This window comes from Rhinopithecus roxellana, chromosome 3, assembly GCF_007565055.1.
Source record: "Rhinopithecus roxellana isolate Shanxi Qingling chromosome 3, ASM756505v1, whole genome shotgun sequence".
Classification (NCBI taxonomy): Eukaryota; Metazoa; Chordata; class Mammalia; order Primates; family Cercopithecidae; genus Rhinopithecus; species Rhinopithecus roxellana.
Genome location: NC_044551.1, coordinates 41838559 through 41855696, shown reverse-complemented (window position 1 = coordinate 41855696; position 17138 = coordinate 41838559). Strand labels below are relative to the sequence as shown.

Sequence of the window (17138 nt, the reverse complement as noted above, 5' to 3'; positions counted from 1 at the left end):
ACTAATCTCTCATCAGTTTCTGTTTTGAAAATATGGAATGCTTCGCAAATTTGCATGTTATTTTTGCAGAGGCACCATGCTAATCTCTATATTGTTCCAATTTTAGTGTATATGATGCTGAAATTGAGCACCAGCGTGATCCTTTTAAGCAGAAATCAGATCCCATCACCGCTGCTCAAAGCCCTCCAGTTGCTTCCTGCCACCATTAGAATAAAAGCTGAATCCCTTACTGCACTTCACTTACTTTGAGACCCTGCATGATCTGGCTTCTGTTGCCTGCTTATTTCCTCTACTTTATTTTTATTTTTTAAAATTAATTAATTTATTTTTTGAGACAGTCTTGCTCTGTCACCCAGGCTGGAGTGCAGTGGCACAGTCTCAGCTCACTGCAACCTCTACCTCCAGAGTTCAAGCAGTTCTCCTGCCTCAGCCTCCTGAGTAGCTGGGATTATAGGCGCCTGCCACCACGCCTGGCTAACTTTTGTGTTTTTTTTAGTAGAGACGGGGTTTTGCTATGTTGGCCAGGCTGGTCTGAAACTCCTGGCCTCGAGTGATCCACCCGCCTTGGCTTCCCAGAATGCTGGGATTTCAGGCGCGAGCCACAGCACCCAACCTATTTTATTTTTTGACATTATCCACCTGGAGATTAATTTCCTCTACTTTATGCCCTTGTTCACCCACTCCAGCCACACTTGCCTTGTTGCTGTTGCGCTTGTGGCCAGCACTTGCCTGCCTCAGGGCCTCTGCAGGTGTCCTTCCCTAATACTGGGTGCTGCTCTTCCCTTGCTTGTTCCCATGGCTGGTTACCTCTGCCTCTCTGGCAGACATTTACATCTTGTGAGAGGCCTTCCCCAAGTAAATCCCCCACCATTTTCTAACTCTTTATTTGGCTTCGTTTTAATTCATGGCACTTATCATATGTATATAATAAATATATTACATATGTAATATGACATATGAGGATGGGAATTAAAAATAACAAATACGCAAACAATTTTGTTTTGTTTTGTTTTGAGATGGAATCTTGCTCTGTTGTGCAGGCTGGAGTGCAGTGGCGCGATCTCGGCTTACTGCAACCTCCGCTTCCCAGGTTCAAGCAATTCTCCTCCCTCAGCCTCCCAAGAGTAGCTGGGACTACAGGAACACACCATCATACCTGGCTAATTTTTGTATTTTCAGTAGAGACAGGGTTTTACCATGTGGGCCAGGCTGGTCTGGAACTCCTGACCTCGTGATCCACCCGTCTTGACCTCCCAAAGTGCTGGAATTGTAGGCGTGACCCACCACACCCGGCCATAAGTACTGCTTCTATTTGCATTCCATAGATGAGAAAATAGAGAGCCAGAGGAGTGAAACACTTGCCTCAGGTTACACAACTGGGAAAGGGTTGCTGGAGATCTGGCCCTAGTTCCCTCGAATCCAAGCCCACACCGTAACCAGTTGTGTTATGCTGCAGCATGTCTTTGTAAATTGGGGATTTATCGTTGTGCTTGTCACACATTTTGTCTTTAATTGTAAATATAAAATGAGCGGCCAGGCGTAGTGGCTCACACCTGTAATCCCAGCACTTTGGCAGGCCAAGGGAAGTGGATTACCTGAGGTCAGGAATTCAAGACCAGCCTGGTCAACATGGTAAAACCCCGTCTCCACTAAAAATACAAAACTTAGCCGGGCATGGTAACATACTGCCTGTAACCCCAGCTACTCAGGAGGCTGAGGCAGGAGAATTGCTTGAACCCAGGAGGCGGAGGTTGCTGTGAGTCAAGATTGCGCCACTGCACTCCAACCTGGGCGACAAGAGCAAGACTCCGTCTCAAAAAAAAAAAAAAAAAAAAGAGCTAATGGTTATGAGTGTGCTTTCTGTACTATAAAGCACTGTCCAAATGTGAGCATTATTAATATTCCTGGTATGACTATAGTTACCATTTAGTAAGTGCTCACAGGGTCCCAGCCTAAGATGTATATCATTCTGTCACTCAATCCTCAGAACAACCTTGTGAAAAGATGAAAAAAACCAGAAAGTCAGGAAGATGAGGTCATTTACCCATGGTAACACGCTGATAAACCCAGCAATCTCACTGGAGAGCTGGAGGGGTTTACTTACTGCCTCCATGTTCCAAGCTAGGGAACACACAGACATGCCCTTGATGATCCCTTGTTGCGTCTTCACCCTCAGGTAACTTATTTCTGGAATTCCAAGAGGAGTTGGAGCAAGTCTATAAGGTCTACTGTGCCAGCTACGACCAGGCCTTGCTACTGGTGGACACGTACAGGAAGGAGCCGGAGCTGCAGCGGCACATCCAGGGCATCATTGAGGCGGTGGTGTGAGTAGAACAGCCAGTGAGCACTCGTTCCTGCCCCACTGACCCAGGTCAGGGGTAGCTACAGTCTCATCCCTTTTTCATGCCATTCATGCTGCTTCAGGAGTGTTGCTCTGTCAGCGCCTGTGTTAGTCAGGATAGGGCAGGCTGTGCTGCAGAGACAAACAGCTCCCACATCTCAGTGGTTTCAAACAACAAAGGTTTATGTCTTCCTTTTGCTCCATTGAAGGCTGACTTGGGGTTCTGCTCTTTGTCATCCTCACTGCGGGACCCACACTCACAGCAGCCACTGTCTGGAATGTTGCCAGTAACTGTGGCTTAAGAAAAAAGAGCTCTGGAGAGTCTAACGCTGGCAATTGAATGCTCTGGGCCAGAAATAATATTAATCACTTCTTGTAATTCATTGGCCAGGACTCATCATAGCTTCATTCAACAACCAGGAGGCAGGGCATGCCATCCTACCACATGTCCAGAGTTGGAGAAGCGGAAACATTTGGGAGTAGTGCTCATAACTAGCACAGGAAAGGGCAGTGAGATGAGGGTCCCATGTGTTCCCATAGTGATGAGAAGCAGGTGTGTGTCACCTGAGGATCCCTCTCTACCAGTGACTGACATCCTACCACATGGAAAAGGGACAGAATCACCAGTCCCTGGTGGACTCATAACCTAGAATTAACACCAGTGGGTAGAAGCCCCAGGTAGAAAAATGTAGAGAGTGTGTCTTCAAATTAAAATTTTCGAATGGGTAACATGATTACATGATTCAAAAACTTTAAAACATCAAAATTTTTACAGTAAAAAATATCTGGCTGGGCGTGGTGGCTCACGCCTAAAGTCTTCTTTTCAAGAACCCATGTCCTAGTCCCTCTCTGCTTCCAAAAAAACTGTACTTATTTCCCCCTTTTATTCATCCTTCATGGGTCTTACAAACAGACTTCTGCAAAGGTCACTAAATATATTTCTATAGTTTACAGATATAAAGGGAAGCAGGTGCCAGAGATGAGACAAAAGGGAGAAGTGGAGGCTGTGCAAACTAGAGGCAACAGACCCCGTGTAGCGTGCAGCTGCAGCACAGCTTAGCTGATTGTTGCTCTATCAAGTGGCTTTTGCCAGATAACAAACCACCCCCAAAATGTAGTGGCTTAAAATAAACATTGATTTAGCTCACACTTCTGCATATTAGCAATTTAGGTGTACTCAGTAAATGATTCTCCTGGAATCATTAGCACCCTCAAATATCTGCAGTCACCTGCAGGTCAGCTTTGCTGATCCTGGCTGGGTTTTTTCACGTATCTGGGACACAAGAGCTGCCTCACCAGTGGTTGCATGGTCTCTCCTCTTCCCGCAGGCTAGCTTATTCACATCGTGGTCTAAGGTTCTAAGGGCAGTGGGGAGGGCTTGGCATCTAGAGGTCTTAGCTGGGAACTGGCACATCGTCATTCACATGAAGTCCTAAGGCCAGCCCATACTTAAGGGGTGGGGAAATAAACTCCATTTCTTGGTAGCAGGAGCTTCAAAGTGACAAAAGCTTGTAGAGATTAGGAGAGGAATAGTTGCAGTGATTTTTTTGCATGTAGAATGCAGCTGCCATGTAGAAATGAGGGTCTATTGTGGCCAGAGCCTCTGATTTTTTGAGAGACGCCAGAAACTGAGATGTAACATCTCTCAAGAGTTCAGCGCTGGCATCTAGCTCAGACATTTAATAAACATGGTGTGTGGGAGCCCTGGTTGTTCAGAAGCTGCTGTTTACTACAGCCTCTGCGCTTTGGTCTTTTCTAGCCAGGCCAGCTGGGTTTTGCCCATGGGCTCTGGAGCCGGGCTACATGGTGGTGGATGTGGCTTGGCCCCTGGACATGAGAGAGCCATTTTATGTCTCAAGACCTAGTTTCCTTATGTGTAGGGTGGGAGGAATAACAGCCCTGCATGGGGCATTGATTTATTGCACATAAGTGACACTCAATGAATCCCACGTATTATAGTTATCTCAGCTAGGCAGGGATTCTATTTTCTCTGAGACCACACTGTCGTTCTCAATTTTATCAGCGCCATGCTCCCTTGTTATAACAAATATTACATAAATTTACTATCCTGAGACATATCCTGAAATATATGTATAAATAAATCTCTCCTACCTATATATGTAACTGAAAAAAATCAATATAATGACTTCAATATAAAGGAGAAATAAAAGGAAAATCATTCCAATAAAATACTATATATTTCAGTGTGCATATCCTTGGACACCACTACTAAAAGATATAAGGAAGCCATCAGATGCTTGCAGCTACTTATAATAAATAAGTCTGGATTTAAAGAAAGAGATATCTGAAGCTGTTCTGTACAAAAGTACAAAAAAAGAAAGAGCACAGAATGACAGTGACAATAAACCTGACTTCCTTGTTTATGATAAGAGAAAGAATGAAATAATATCGTTGAAATGGGATTTATAAAAGGTAGTGTCATAGTAATTCCCAGTATTATGATATATGACTGGATAGAGTCCAAGAGTGATAAACATATTTAGGTTTTTAGAAGTGTAGCACATTGGCCGGGCGCAGTGGCTCAAGCCTGTAATCTCAGCACTTTGGGAGGCCAAGACGGGCGGATCACGAGGTCAGGAGATCGAGACCATCCTGGCTAACACTGTGAAACCCTGTCTCTACTAAAAAATACAAAAAACTAGCCGGGCGAGGTGGCAGGCGCCTGTAGTCCCAGCTACTCGGGAGGCTGAGGCAGAAGAATGGTGTGAACCCGGAAGGCGGAGCTTGCAGTGAGCTGAGATCCGGCCACTGCACTCCAGCCCGGGCGACAGAGTGAGACTCCGTCTCAAAAAAAAAAAAAGAAGTGTAGCACATTGCAGGGCCTTTGTTCAGTCTCTGAATGTTCAGGGGGACATGTGAGACATGGAACAATTCTCTGTAGTTCAGGACTGTCCTTGCAAGACATCCAGTGGACCTGGTCCCTGCCCATTAAATGCCAGACATTACTTTCCAGAGCCTGGCCAATAAGAATCGCCATGCCAGCCGTAACTAGTTCTTTCTCAGTCTGCTAGGATAGATGGCACCAGGTTATTAGATTCCTTGGGATTCCAAAATGCACGCTGACCCCACCCTTTATTTGGGTGGGATATTCATTCTGTCTTTTAAGGCAACTCTTCCCATCTAAGAGCCAAGGGAATAAAAAGCTCGCCTTGGCAGTGGGCAGGAAGCTCTGCCCTAGGTAGGACTGCCCTAATGGTAGAGCTGTCAGGGTGGAAAAGGCAGCCTTGCAGAGATGGACCTGTTCAGCGCAAAGCACTGCAGTTCCAGAATGATGGCTGAGGCAGCAGAGTTTGGAGAAGGCAAATAATCTTCTTTGCTTTCCTTTATCAGCTAGATGTGTTTGTTTTAAATATAAAAGCAACATATGCTTATTGAACAAAAGGAAAGTTCCAACAACACACAAGTATATAAAGTAAAAACATAAAAGTCCATTCCCCTAGCAATGTTTTCCATCCAAATTTTCTACTGTATATTTATAGATAGAGAGAGAGAGAGATGAACAGACAGATGATTAGATAGATAGATGTAATTTTTTTTTTTTTTTTTTTTTTTTGAGACAGAGTTTTGCTCTGTCTCCCAGGCTGGAGTGCAGTGGTGCAATCTAAGCTCACTGCAACCTCTGTCTCCCGGGTTCAAGGGGTTCTCCTGCCTCAGCCTCCCAAGTAGCTGGGACTATAGGAGTGCACCACCACGCCCGGCTAATTTTTGTATTTTTATTTTATTTTTTTTATTTTATTTTATTTTTTTTTGAGACGGAGTCTCGCTCTGTCGCCTGGGCTGGAGTGCAGTGGCCGGAATTCAGCTCACTGCAAGCTCCGCCTCCCGGGTTCACACCATTCTCCTGCCTCAGCCTCCCGAGTAGCTGGGACTACAGGTGCCCGCTACCTCGCCCGACTAGTTTTTTGTATTTTTTAGTAGAGACGGGGTTTCACCAGGTTAGCCAGGATGGTCTCGATCTCCTGACCTCGTGATCCGCCCGTCTCGGCCTCCCAAAGTGCTGGGATTACAGGCTTGAGCCACCGCGCCCGGCCAATTTTTGTATTTTTAGTGGAGACAGGGTTTCACCATGTCAGCCAGGATTGTCTCGATTTCTTGACCTCATGATCTGCCATTCTTGACCTCCCAAAGTGCTGGGATTACAGGCGTGAGCCACAGCTCCCATCTGACAGATAGAATTTTTATGAGGCTTCTTCTATACATGCTGTTCTAGAACTTACATTTATGTTTAACCATAGTAATGAATCTCTTTTCAGGATAGCATGGCTATTTCTACAGTGTTCTTTTCTTTCTTTCTTTTTTTTCTTTTTTTTGAGACGGTCTCACTCTGTCACCCAGGCTGGAGTACAGAGGCTGTACACCCAGGCTGGAGAACAGTGATCTCAGCTCACTGCAGCCTTGACCTCCTAGGCTCAGGTGATCCTCCTATCTCAGTCTCCTGAATAATTTGGACTACAGGTGTGTGCCACCACACCTGACTCATTTTTGTAGAGACGGAGTTTCACTGTGTTGCCCAGGCTGGTCTCAAACTCTTGGACTCAAGCAATCTGCCCACCTTGGCTTCCCAAAGTGCTAGGATTATAGGCATGAGCCGCTGTGCCCAGCACAGTGTTTTTTTAATGGCTGCAGAGTTTCTTTCCTGGATTGCTCTTAAACTATGGCTTATTTGGCCATTCCTCTATTGAAGGATATTTGGGTTGTTTCCAATTATTTACTAACTCAAATAGAGTCGCTGAACAACTTGTACCTTTATCTTTGCTCACTTGAGTTTGGATTTCTGTGGGTCTATTTCTAGGATGGGATTGATGGAAGAAAGGGTTTGTGGGCCGGGCGCGGTGGCTCAAGCCTGTAATCCCAGCACTTTGGGAGGCCGAGATGGGTGGATCACGAGGTCAGGAGATCGAGACCATCCTGGCTAACCCGGTGAAACCCCGTCTCTACTAAAAAATACAAAAAACTAGCCAGGCGAGGTGGTGGGCGCCTGTAGTCCCAGCTACTCAGGAGGCTGAGGCAGGAGAATGGCGTGAACCCGGGAGGCGGAGCTTGCAGTGAGCTGAGGTCCGGCCACTGCACTCCAGCCTGGGCGACAGAGTGAGACTCCGTCTCAAAAAAAAAAAAAGAAAGGGTTTGTACCCTTTACAAATTGCCAAACTCCTCTGCCTCTCCAAGATCTTGCCAGTTGATACTCCCACCAAGAGAATGTATGAAGGCCTGTTTTTCCACCCTCACCCAGCTCTGTGTATCATCTTTCAATTTCTGTTGCCTATCTGAAAAGCTGCATAAAAAAGTATTGTCCAAATTACCTTAGAAAGTCTGTAAATGTGAGCGGATGCTCTCATTCTTTGGTAATCCCTTCATGGTTGTGAGGAAAATACACGATCATCTCTTTCAGGACGGCTTGCACTCTAATTTGTGAGTTGACAGTTGTCCCTGGGAGACAGTTGGCTCTTTCCCATGGAAAGGAAGCCCAGAGGATGGAGTTTTGCAAATACCTGGCAGTGGTTTCCACCCTCCCTGCCCACAGTCTGCCAAGCCCCTGGACACCCTTGGTGAGAGCAGATGGCCAGCGTAGGCGTCTCCTGATGGGTAATCCCGCCCCCTGCAGCTTCTGAGGGGCTCCCACCTGCTCTGCCTGTTCTTAGCTTCATGGCTGATCTTTCCTGGACATTTGGTCTGGAGATTTTCCTAAGGAGGGAGAGCCAGAGGCACAAGTATTATCAGGGAGGGCCCAGAGAAAGGTCCTGAGCAGCATTGGTTGAGTCTTCAAGGAGAAGGTACACTTAGATGGCTGATGTTTGAAACCTTCGTGACTTTCTCCAAGCTGGGCCTAGGGGCTACTGGTCATGATCAAAAAAAGACTGTGGAGCCCCTTCCCAGATGCCATTCACTTGGGGACTCTTGATGAAATTCCAGACATCCTTAAGAAGGAGACTATAACTAGTCATCCATGCATCAATGGTGTATCTGGAAGGGACCTTGGCACCATTAGTTCCAGAGTTTTGTTTTGTTTTCACTTTTTTTTTTTTTTTTTTTTTCAAGATGAGGTCTTGCTTTGTTGCCCAGGCTGGAGTACAGTAGCATGATCACAGGTCAGTGTATTCTCGTACTCCTGGGCTTAGGCAATCCTCCTGTGTTAACCTCCTGAGTAGCCACCATGCCTGGTGAATTTCTTTTTCTTTTTTTTTTTGAGACAGAGGTCATGCTATGTTGCCCAGGCTGGTCTTGAGCTCCTGGCCTCAAGCAATCATTTTTTAAAACTTTTTTTCATAAAAAGTTTCAAACTATAGAAAATAGTATAATGTAATAGATACATACCCACCACCTAAAATTAACAAGTGTTAACAAGTGTTAACATTTTGCTGTTTGCTTTATCTATTTTTATGCCAATTTGAAGGAAATTGTAGATATTATGACTTTTTACCCCTAAATACTTTAAATACATCTCTAAAAATTAAGTTCCTGTGATTTTTAAGAACTTTTTTTGGCCGGGTACGGTGGCTCATGCCTGTAATCCCAGCACTTTGGGAGGCCAAGGCGGGCAAATCATGAGGTCAAGAGATCGAAACCATCCTGGCCAACATGGTGAAACCCTGTCTCTACTAAAAATACAAAAAAAAAAAATTAGCTGGGCGTGGTGGTGTGCACCTGTAATCTCAGCTACTTGGGAGGCTGAGGCAGGAGAACCACTTGAACCCGGGAGGCGGAGGTTGCAGTGAACTGAGATCGCACCACTACATTCCAGCCTGGTGACAGAGTGAGACTCCTTCTCAAAAAACAAAACAAAAACAAACAAACAAAAACAAGAAATTTCTTTAAGGCAGCAGACGATTCTATTAAATAAGTTATCATGTGGATACCCAACACAGTTGAGTTGCCCTCGGGACATATCTGAGCAGAGATGTCAAGGATCCAGTTGTATGTGTCAGTCTGGAGCTCTGGAACAGAAGTTGGAGGTGGAGATCTGGGCTTGGGATGTGTTTAAAGCCATAGGACCAAATGAGGTCACTAAGAAAAAGCGGAGAGAGGGAGGAGAAGACACCCAGGACACTCCGGCATTGGAGAGAGACCAACAAAGCAGGCTGAGAGAGCTGCCTGCAGAGTATGAGGAGAAGCAGGACAGAGGGTGTCTCTGGGGCCAGAAGAAGAAAGTGTTTCAAGAGCAAGGGTGTCAGTCGTGTCTGCTGTGGAGAGGCCGAGCAAGCTGAGGGCAGAGAGCTTGAACGCTCGATTTGGGACAGATGGGAAACCAAGGCCCAGAACTGTCACTGCCTGCCTAACATCTAGAACTCACAGGTTACAGGTGAGGAACTGGAGGACCACAGAGGGAGGTTGACTTGCCTGAGATCACACAGTGAGCTAAATGGTAGAGTGAGGACTAGAGCCCAGGCCCCCTGGTCCTCCAAAGGGTGGGCTTTACCTGCCTAATACCAGCCTTCTCCTTCAGGCCGCAAGCTGGATCTTCAGGTCTCAGTTTCTTGCTGGTAATTCCTCTGCAGAGGATCACCAGGTACCCATTGCTGCTGCAGAAAATCCTGGAGAACACAGTCCCTGATGCCAGTGCCTACCCTGTCCTTCAGAGAGCTGTCTCTGCCCTCCAGGACGTGAACACCAATATCAATGAGTACAAGATGCGCAAGGAAGTGGGTAAGGACTTGGGCATTTAAGAGGACACATTAGTGGGAATGCTTCCAGTTACAGAAAATTTATCTAAAATCGGCTTCACCCGTAAAGAGAATGTAGTGGCTTATGTAACTATAAACCCAGAGGTAAGGCAAGCTTTAGGTAGGGTTCGATCAGGGTGCTGGCTCCATTTCCCTGTAACTCCCTTGTCTCTGCTCTTTACTCTGTATCAGCTTCATCTTCAGGCTGGCTTGCCTCATAATAGTAAGTTGTGGCTGTTCCAAGACTCACAGCTGCACACTATACTTACCAGGGTAAGGCAGGATTTTTCCCCCTTAGCCACAAAAATTAAATCAAAGCTTCTCTTTGATTAGGACCCACCTGGGTCATGTACTTACCCTGAACTAATCATCATAGTTAGGGCGTTGTGAACTGATTGACTTAGGCCTCGGATATGTGCCCTTCTTTGAATCGATCACTGTTGCCAGGGGGTTGGAATTATATAAATTGGCTTGTGTCAGTCAGCAACCCACCCCCTGAGCTAAAGTGAGATCAATCTCATCCAAACCACATGACTGCCACACTATGGAGGAGAAACCAATACTGGGGAGGTAAAGAGCTGTGCATATATCTGGGGAGAGAGGAACCCCTGCCCCTCAGGTTATTAAAACAGAAAGGTTTGGAAAATGAAGCAGTGTCCCAAGTGAAGAGAAACTCAATTACGTGCCTGAGACAATATACAACTGGCAATTCAGCTAATGTTTACTAAGGGCTGGCTGCGCTGTGCTTTTTCCTTCAACATCACATTTGGTCCTTGAGAGCATACATCACTTGCTTCCTATCACCGAACTGGTAAGGGACAGAACCAGGTTTCACACTCAGGCCTGGAGTCTTCACCGCCATGCTACACTATATTTAGCAGCTTTGGATTTCCTCCCCACCTGCTTCTCCATCCTACGACAGATCAGTAGGAAGCACTGAGTCAGGACCGGGAAGCGTGGCTCCCAGATGGCCTGGCTCAAAGTGGCTGAGGGACCCCAGGCAAATCTCTTCTCCCTGGGTTCTTCTTTAGAAAGTTCATTCAGACCCTCTGTCTTAGGTGACTCTCCCAGCAATCCTGCAAGGTGGCTTGTCCCATTTTACAGATGAGGAAACTGAGGCCCCAAGGAGGGGTGACTTTCCAAATTCAAGCAGGCAGGAAACTCTACAGCTAGGGCTCACACCTCGGATACAGGACCCTGTGCTTTTCCTGCGTAACTCATCAACCTGATGAATGTGACCCTGATGGAGCAGAGGGCCCAAGCAGGTGCCCAGCCAGGCATGTCCATGACACTTGCTTTCCTGAGTCGGCTTGATCACCGTGCTTCCCCTCTTCTGTGTCATTGCAGCCTCCAAGTACACCAAGGTAGAGCAGCTGACCCTCCGGGAGCGGCTGGCCCGCATCAACACGCACACCCTCTCCAAGAAGACCACCCGGCTGAGCCAGATGCTGAAGCAGGAGGCGGGGCTGATCCCCAGGGTGAGCGTGGGCCTGGGAGGAAGAGTCACACCCAGCCACTCCCAAGGCCAGGCCCTGCACAGTGGTAGACAGGGGGCTTAGGCTCCTTTCAGAACTGAGGACACGGAGGCTGAGAGAGTGAGGTGCTGGGAAGAGGCAGAGGTGGCACCCCACTTGATTCCAAAGAGCCAGTGGAGAGGTTTCTCCAGTGTCTTGGGCCACTCTCTTTGGGGCCTGTTTACACAGATAGGAGAGCTGGTCTCTGGGTTTGGGCAAAGAACCAGCCCTAAATAGCTGCTTCTAGCAGCTCAGCAGGTTGGTGCAGTGCCTGCTCTGAACCAAGCATGCTCACACAATGAAATAGGTGTTCCCACTATCCCCATGAGAAAACAGAAGCTCAGAGAGGGTAAAACACCTGTCCAGGGTCACACGGCTAGGAAGCCAATGAACTGGGGTTCATGCTTGTGTATCCGATTCCATGCTTTGAATGTAAAGCCACTGAGCTACACTGCCCACTCAGCTTTGGGGTTGCGAGAACCGGCTCTGGTGGGCGGGTCTGTGGAAAGGTTGTCCCAGGGAGGACTTGGGACACTGGAGCAGGTGTACACTGCCCCCATGTGGATATTCTCAGCCCTCACACACATTACTTTCAGACAGAAGACAAGGAATTTGATGATTTAGAAGAGAGGTTCCAGTGGGTGTCTCTGTGTGTGACTGAGCTGAAGAACAACGTGGCTGCTTACCTGGACAATCTGCAGGTGAGGACCTTGCAGGGTTCATAAGGGGCGAGTCTGGGCTGGGTTCCCCTGGCAGGAGGCTTGCAGGGCCCAGCCTACAAGCTGGGAAAGGCACCAGCCTCAGAAACCAACCAGATGAAGTCATCCTGTCTCTGGCTGCCTCCAGAAGAATGCTGGCCAGCACTCCTCAGCCCCAGGTCATTATACTGGGGGCAGCTCTGAGCCCATTGGAGTTCCTACCACATAGGGCCAAAATTCACTGGAACCAGAGCCCTCCAGAGCAACCCTGCCAGACCAGCACCTAGAACAGGGGAGACAAACGCAGGTGCCTAAAGGGGCCAGGCAGGTAATGCTACTGAGTGAAGTGTGCAGGTAATAGGCAATCCAATGCAATAGGAGCCTAGTGTCTAACAGGCTGTTTATGAGGCTTTTCAGTGGACTTAAATATAAAATAATATTTGGAATTTGAAGGGCTGAATGAATGAATACATGAATCAAATCTAAAGGAGCAGCTATTTCTCAGCTCTGCGGGATTGTTGCTGGGTGAGAATATGGGCCCAGTTCTTCTGACTTTAAGAGAAACATACCTGGAAATTCAGGTATTTTTCAGATTTTTGATGACATCTCCTGATGTGTCAATGTGAGCAACTAATTAAACGAAGATTTAAATGCCATGAAGGCATGTTTATTTTTACTGCATTGATGTAAATAGGAAAAGTTAGCTGATTTAGAGAAAAATATTAATAGAACATGTGGAATATGGACTGGGTGCAGTGGCTTACACCTGTAATCCCAGTACTTTGGGGGGCTGAGGTGGGCAGATCACTTAAGGTCAGGAGTTCGAGACCAGCTTGGCCAATATGGTGAAACCTCATCTCTACTAAAAATACGGAAAAATTTAGCCGGGCATGGTGTCACGTGCCTGTAGTCCCAGCTACTCAGGAGACTGAGGCGGGAGAATCGCTTGAACCTGGGAGGTGGAGATTGCAGTGAGCCAAGATCGTGCCACTGCACACCAGCCTAGGTGACAGAGTAAGACCCTGTCTCAAAAAAAGAAAAGAAAAGAAAAGAAAAGAAAAGAAAAGAAAAGACCCCACAAAGGTGGCTTGTAAATGTGTGAAGTTCAAGAAGCACTGGAATGAGGAGAAAGATATTGGCTCAGTCTAAGGCAGAACTTTCTGATCGCTTAAGCTGTGTGAGGACAGGATCAGCTCTGTCTGTCCCTCTCACTGCGGGTGTGTAGACAGCCTGGAAAACCTCTTCAAGGAGGTGTGGTGGAAGGGGATTCCAGCGTACGATGGCCACGACCGGCCATGATTCAATGTTTCTCCTTGGTACTGGGTCCAGACTTTCCTCTGCTTCAGGACGCACGAATACAGTCTGGACATCCCCGAGGGGCCTGCAGTGCACTATTGCAATTTGGCAAGAGACCTTCAGCTCGAGGCCTTCCTGACGTTTGTGAGTGGAACGTTTCCTTTCTCCTTTCTTTGTTAGGCAGGTGGTAGAGCGTACAAGAATACTATTTAGAAACCAGGCACTTTGGCCAGGCGCGGTGGCTCACGCCTGTAATCCCAGCACTTTGGGAGGCCGAGGCAGGTGGATCACCTGAGGTCAGGAGTTCAAGACCAGCCTGGACAACACGGTGAAACCTCGTCTCTACTAAAAATACAAAAAATTAGCCGGGCGTGGCAGCGTGCGCCTGTAGTCCCAGCTACTCAGGAGGCTGAGGCAGGAGAATTGCTTGAACTCGGGAGGTGGAGGTTGCAGTGAGCCAAGATCATGCCACTGCACTCCAGCCTGGAGACAGAGTGAGACTCCATCTCAAAAAAAGGAAAGGAAAAAAAAAAAGAAATCAGGCACTTCACACAATTGCCACATCTGTAATCTTCGTGAGTGGTCAGCAGCATAGCGATTATTATTAGTGCCCTTTACTGATAAAAATAGCCCCCACTAGCATTTACTGAGCCTCACTATCTGCGAGGCTCTATGCTAAGCCCTTTATATTCCTTACATCACTTAATCCTCACCATATGGTTTTCGGAGTGGCTTCTATGAATAGCCCCATTCTGCAGATGAGACCTTGAGGCTCAGAGGGGTTGACCTCCTGGGTCATTTATACAGATGGTCAGTGGTAAGCTGGGATCTGAGCCCCAAAGACTCTTGACCATCACTCTATACAAAATCTTTTCTAAAGCTGGGCAAGGTGGCTTATGCCTGTAATCCCAGCACTTTGGGAGGCCAAGGCAGGAAGATTGCTTGAGCCCAGTTGTTTGAGACCAGCATGGGCAACATAGACCCTGTCTCTACAAAAAATAATAATCATAAAATTAGCTGGGTGTGGTGGCATGTGCTAAGGTGGGAGGATCGCTTGAGCCTGACAGGTAGGCTGCAGTGAACTGTGATTGCGTCGCTGCACTGCAGCCTGGGAGACAGAGTGACACCCTGTCTCAAAAAAAAAAAAAAAAAAAAAAAGTTTTTCAAGATCTTTGCATAATAATGATTCAAAGTGCCATATAAGATTGAATGCCTACTCTGTGCTAGGCACTCTGTTAAGCTCATTACATGCATCGTCCCCATTTTTCAGATGGGCAGATTGAGGCCCAGAGAAGTTAGATAACATGCTAAAGGTCCCAGCTAACCAGTGGGGATTAGACTAGAACCCGGGCCTGCATGCTTCCAAAGTCCCTTCTCACAGCCCCTGCCCTTTGCCACTTCCTTTCCTGACTCCCACGCTCACCTCTCCCCACAGAAGCAACGGCTAGAAGGCCTGGTGTGGCAGCCACTGTGCAGCCTGGCCAAAGCCCTGCTTGGCCCTCAGAACCTGATCAAGAAGCGTCTGGACAAGCTACTGGACTTTGAGCGGCTGGAAGAGAAACTGCTGGAGGTGGGCAGCGTGACCTACCAGGAGGAGGCCGCCCGGCACACGTACCAGGCACTCAACTCCCTCCTAGTGGCTGAGCTCCCGCAGTTTAACCAGCTGGTCGTGCAGTGGCTGGGCCAGATCCTGCGCACATTCATGACCCTCCAGAGGGACCTTGCAAAGCAAGTGCTGCAGAGGGCAGAGGGCAGCATGGCCCAGGTGAGGCCTCTGGGACTGGGACACCTGTGGGGAGTAGCCAGGCAAGGCCCTGTAGCCCCATCAGCCAGCTGTGTGTAGGGGCTAGGATGGAGGGAGGATGGGCCTGAAAACAGGGCATCAGGCACGTAGGAGGAAGTGGTGGGAACCTTCCAGATCTCTCTCATGCCCAGTCTCCCTCTATTAGTGAAGTCAGACCATGAAAGCAAGGATAGGACTGAGATTCCAGACCATTCCCAAGTCCTACGACTCAGAAGCAGAATAAGCTTTGCTGGTACAATAGCAGATCTTGGGATTGATCTCTGGAGTGTCCTAGAAGTTGATGACAGAGACAGAAGGTCATTTCTACACAGTAAGGAGTAAATGTCTGAAGCCAGTGTTATTATTATGACTTCTAGCAGCCATCTTCTCATGAGTACTTAGGATGTACCTGTTTGGAGCACTCTCCATGCGTGATCTCATCCAATCCTCACAACAGCCCTACAGAGGAGGAATAATGATCCTCATTTTAAAAATAAAGAAGCCAAGGCACGGAGAGGTTAAGTAGCTTGTCTAGGTCCACATGGCTAATAGCAAGCTTTGAACTCTGATAGTTCAGCTCCAGGGCCTGGACGCTCAACCACAACACTTAAGAGCCTATAAAAGGAGCTACCGGCTGAAAGCATAAATAGGTTCCACAGAGGTTTGGATAAACCTCCAAATGCACACTTTGATTTTAGAATTTGGAAGACTGGAGTTGATATAGGAAGGAATACCCAACTGTTTCCAGATCTTGCTCTAAGATGTCAACATCAGAGCTGAATTGCTGTTGGGTCCAACCTTGGAAGCAATTTCTTTTTTTTTTTTTTTTTTTTTTTTTTTGAGACAGAGTCTTGCTCTGTCGCCCAGACTGGAGTGCAGTGGCACAATCTTGGCTCACTGCAAGCTCCACCTCCCGGGTTCACACCATTCTCCTGCCTCAGCCTCCCAAGTAGCTGGGACTACAGGCGCCCGCCACTACGCCCAGCAAATTTTTTGTATTTTTAGTAGAGACGGGGTTTCACTGCGTTAGCCAGGATGGTCTCAGTCTCCTGACCTCATGATTCGCCCGCCTTGGCCTCCCAAAGTGCTGGGATTACAGGCTTGAGGCACCACGCCCGGCCAGGGAGCAATTTCAATACTCCTCCTATCACACGCTGCTTCCTGTGTGTCACGATTTCCAGCTCAGCTTTTCCCCGTTCAATTCTTTGCATGAAAATTCTACTAAGATTTGCCTTCCCCACCCTGTCTCCTTTCCAGCCCACAGCCCTCCCCTCCAGCACACAGCTGCTGAATGTGGCCACTCTGCACAGATGCCTGCCTCAGCTTAGAATGCTGCTCTCCATTGTCCCTCAGCACTTTCACTGTCTGGCATAGAGTAGGAGCTCCCCAAACAGGTAGCAGATGAATGAGTCTCTCCATGAGCTCTCAGAGCTCCCCATCTCCTGGGAGGGAGAAGTCATCTCCCTATTCTCTGTACTCCAGCAGCCCTGTGGATGGAACTGTGCCCAGTACTTTCCAGAGCCTGCCTTTTGCTGCAGGGATCCATGAATGTGTTTCTCCTCAAGCAGGGGTACTGGGACTGCAAGCTTTTCCTCTTTTTGGACCTCACAGAGTTCTGTCCCAGACACTCTGCGAATTGAATTAGGCCTGAACCATCAGTAAAAGAAGTGTTTCTCTTCCTTGAGGGCAGAAGAGCAAATCTGATGAGGTGATCTTTTCCTTGTCCTGTAGCCTAGAGGTTTTCTCTCCTGAGCTGCCCCAGCCCCTTGCATTAAAGCTGGGATGTGCAGAGCTGAGGAGTGTTTGGGGATGCCAGTAGAGAGGTGG

The 17138-nt window shown here is 47.7% G+C and overlaps 1 protein-coding gene and 1 non-coding gene across 2 annotated transcripts in view; one reads left to right on the top strand and one right to left on the bottom strand.

The window, feature by feature from the left end:
• Positions 1-17138, top strand: part of ARHGEF37 (Rho guanine nucleotide exchange factor 37) — a 53895-nt gene that overhangs the window by 25378 nt on the left and 11379 nt on the right. The window contains exons 4-9 of the mRNA XM_010386869.2: positions 2177-2324; positions 9804-10003; positions 11368-11498; positions 12131-12235; positions 13562-13672; positions 14964-15293. Coding sequence (XP_010385171.2) covers positions 2177-2324; positions 9804-10003; positions 11368-11498; positions 12131-12235; positions 13562-13672; positions 14964-15293 — 1025 coding nt within the window. The remainder of the gene's footprint in view (positions 1-2176; positions 2325-9803; positions 10004-11367; positions 11499-12130; positions 12236-13561; positions 13673-14963; positions 15294-17138) is intronic.
• Positions 27-131, bottom strand: LOC115896653. Its single transcript, XR_004056562.1, has one exon. It is a non-coding gene; the product is annotated as a U6 spliceosomal RNA (small nuclear RNA).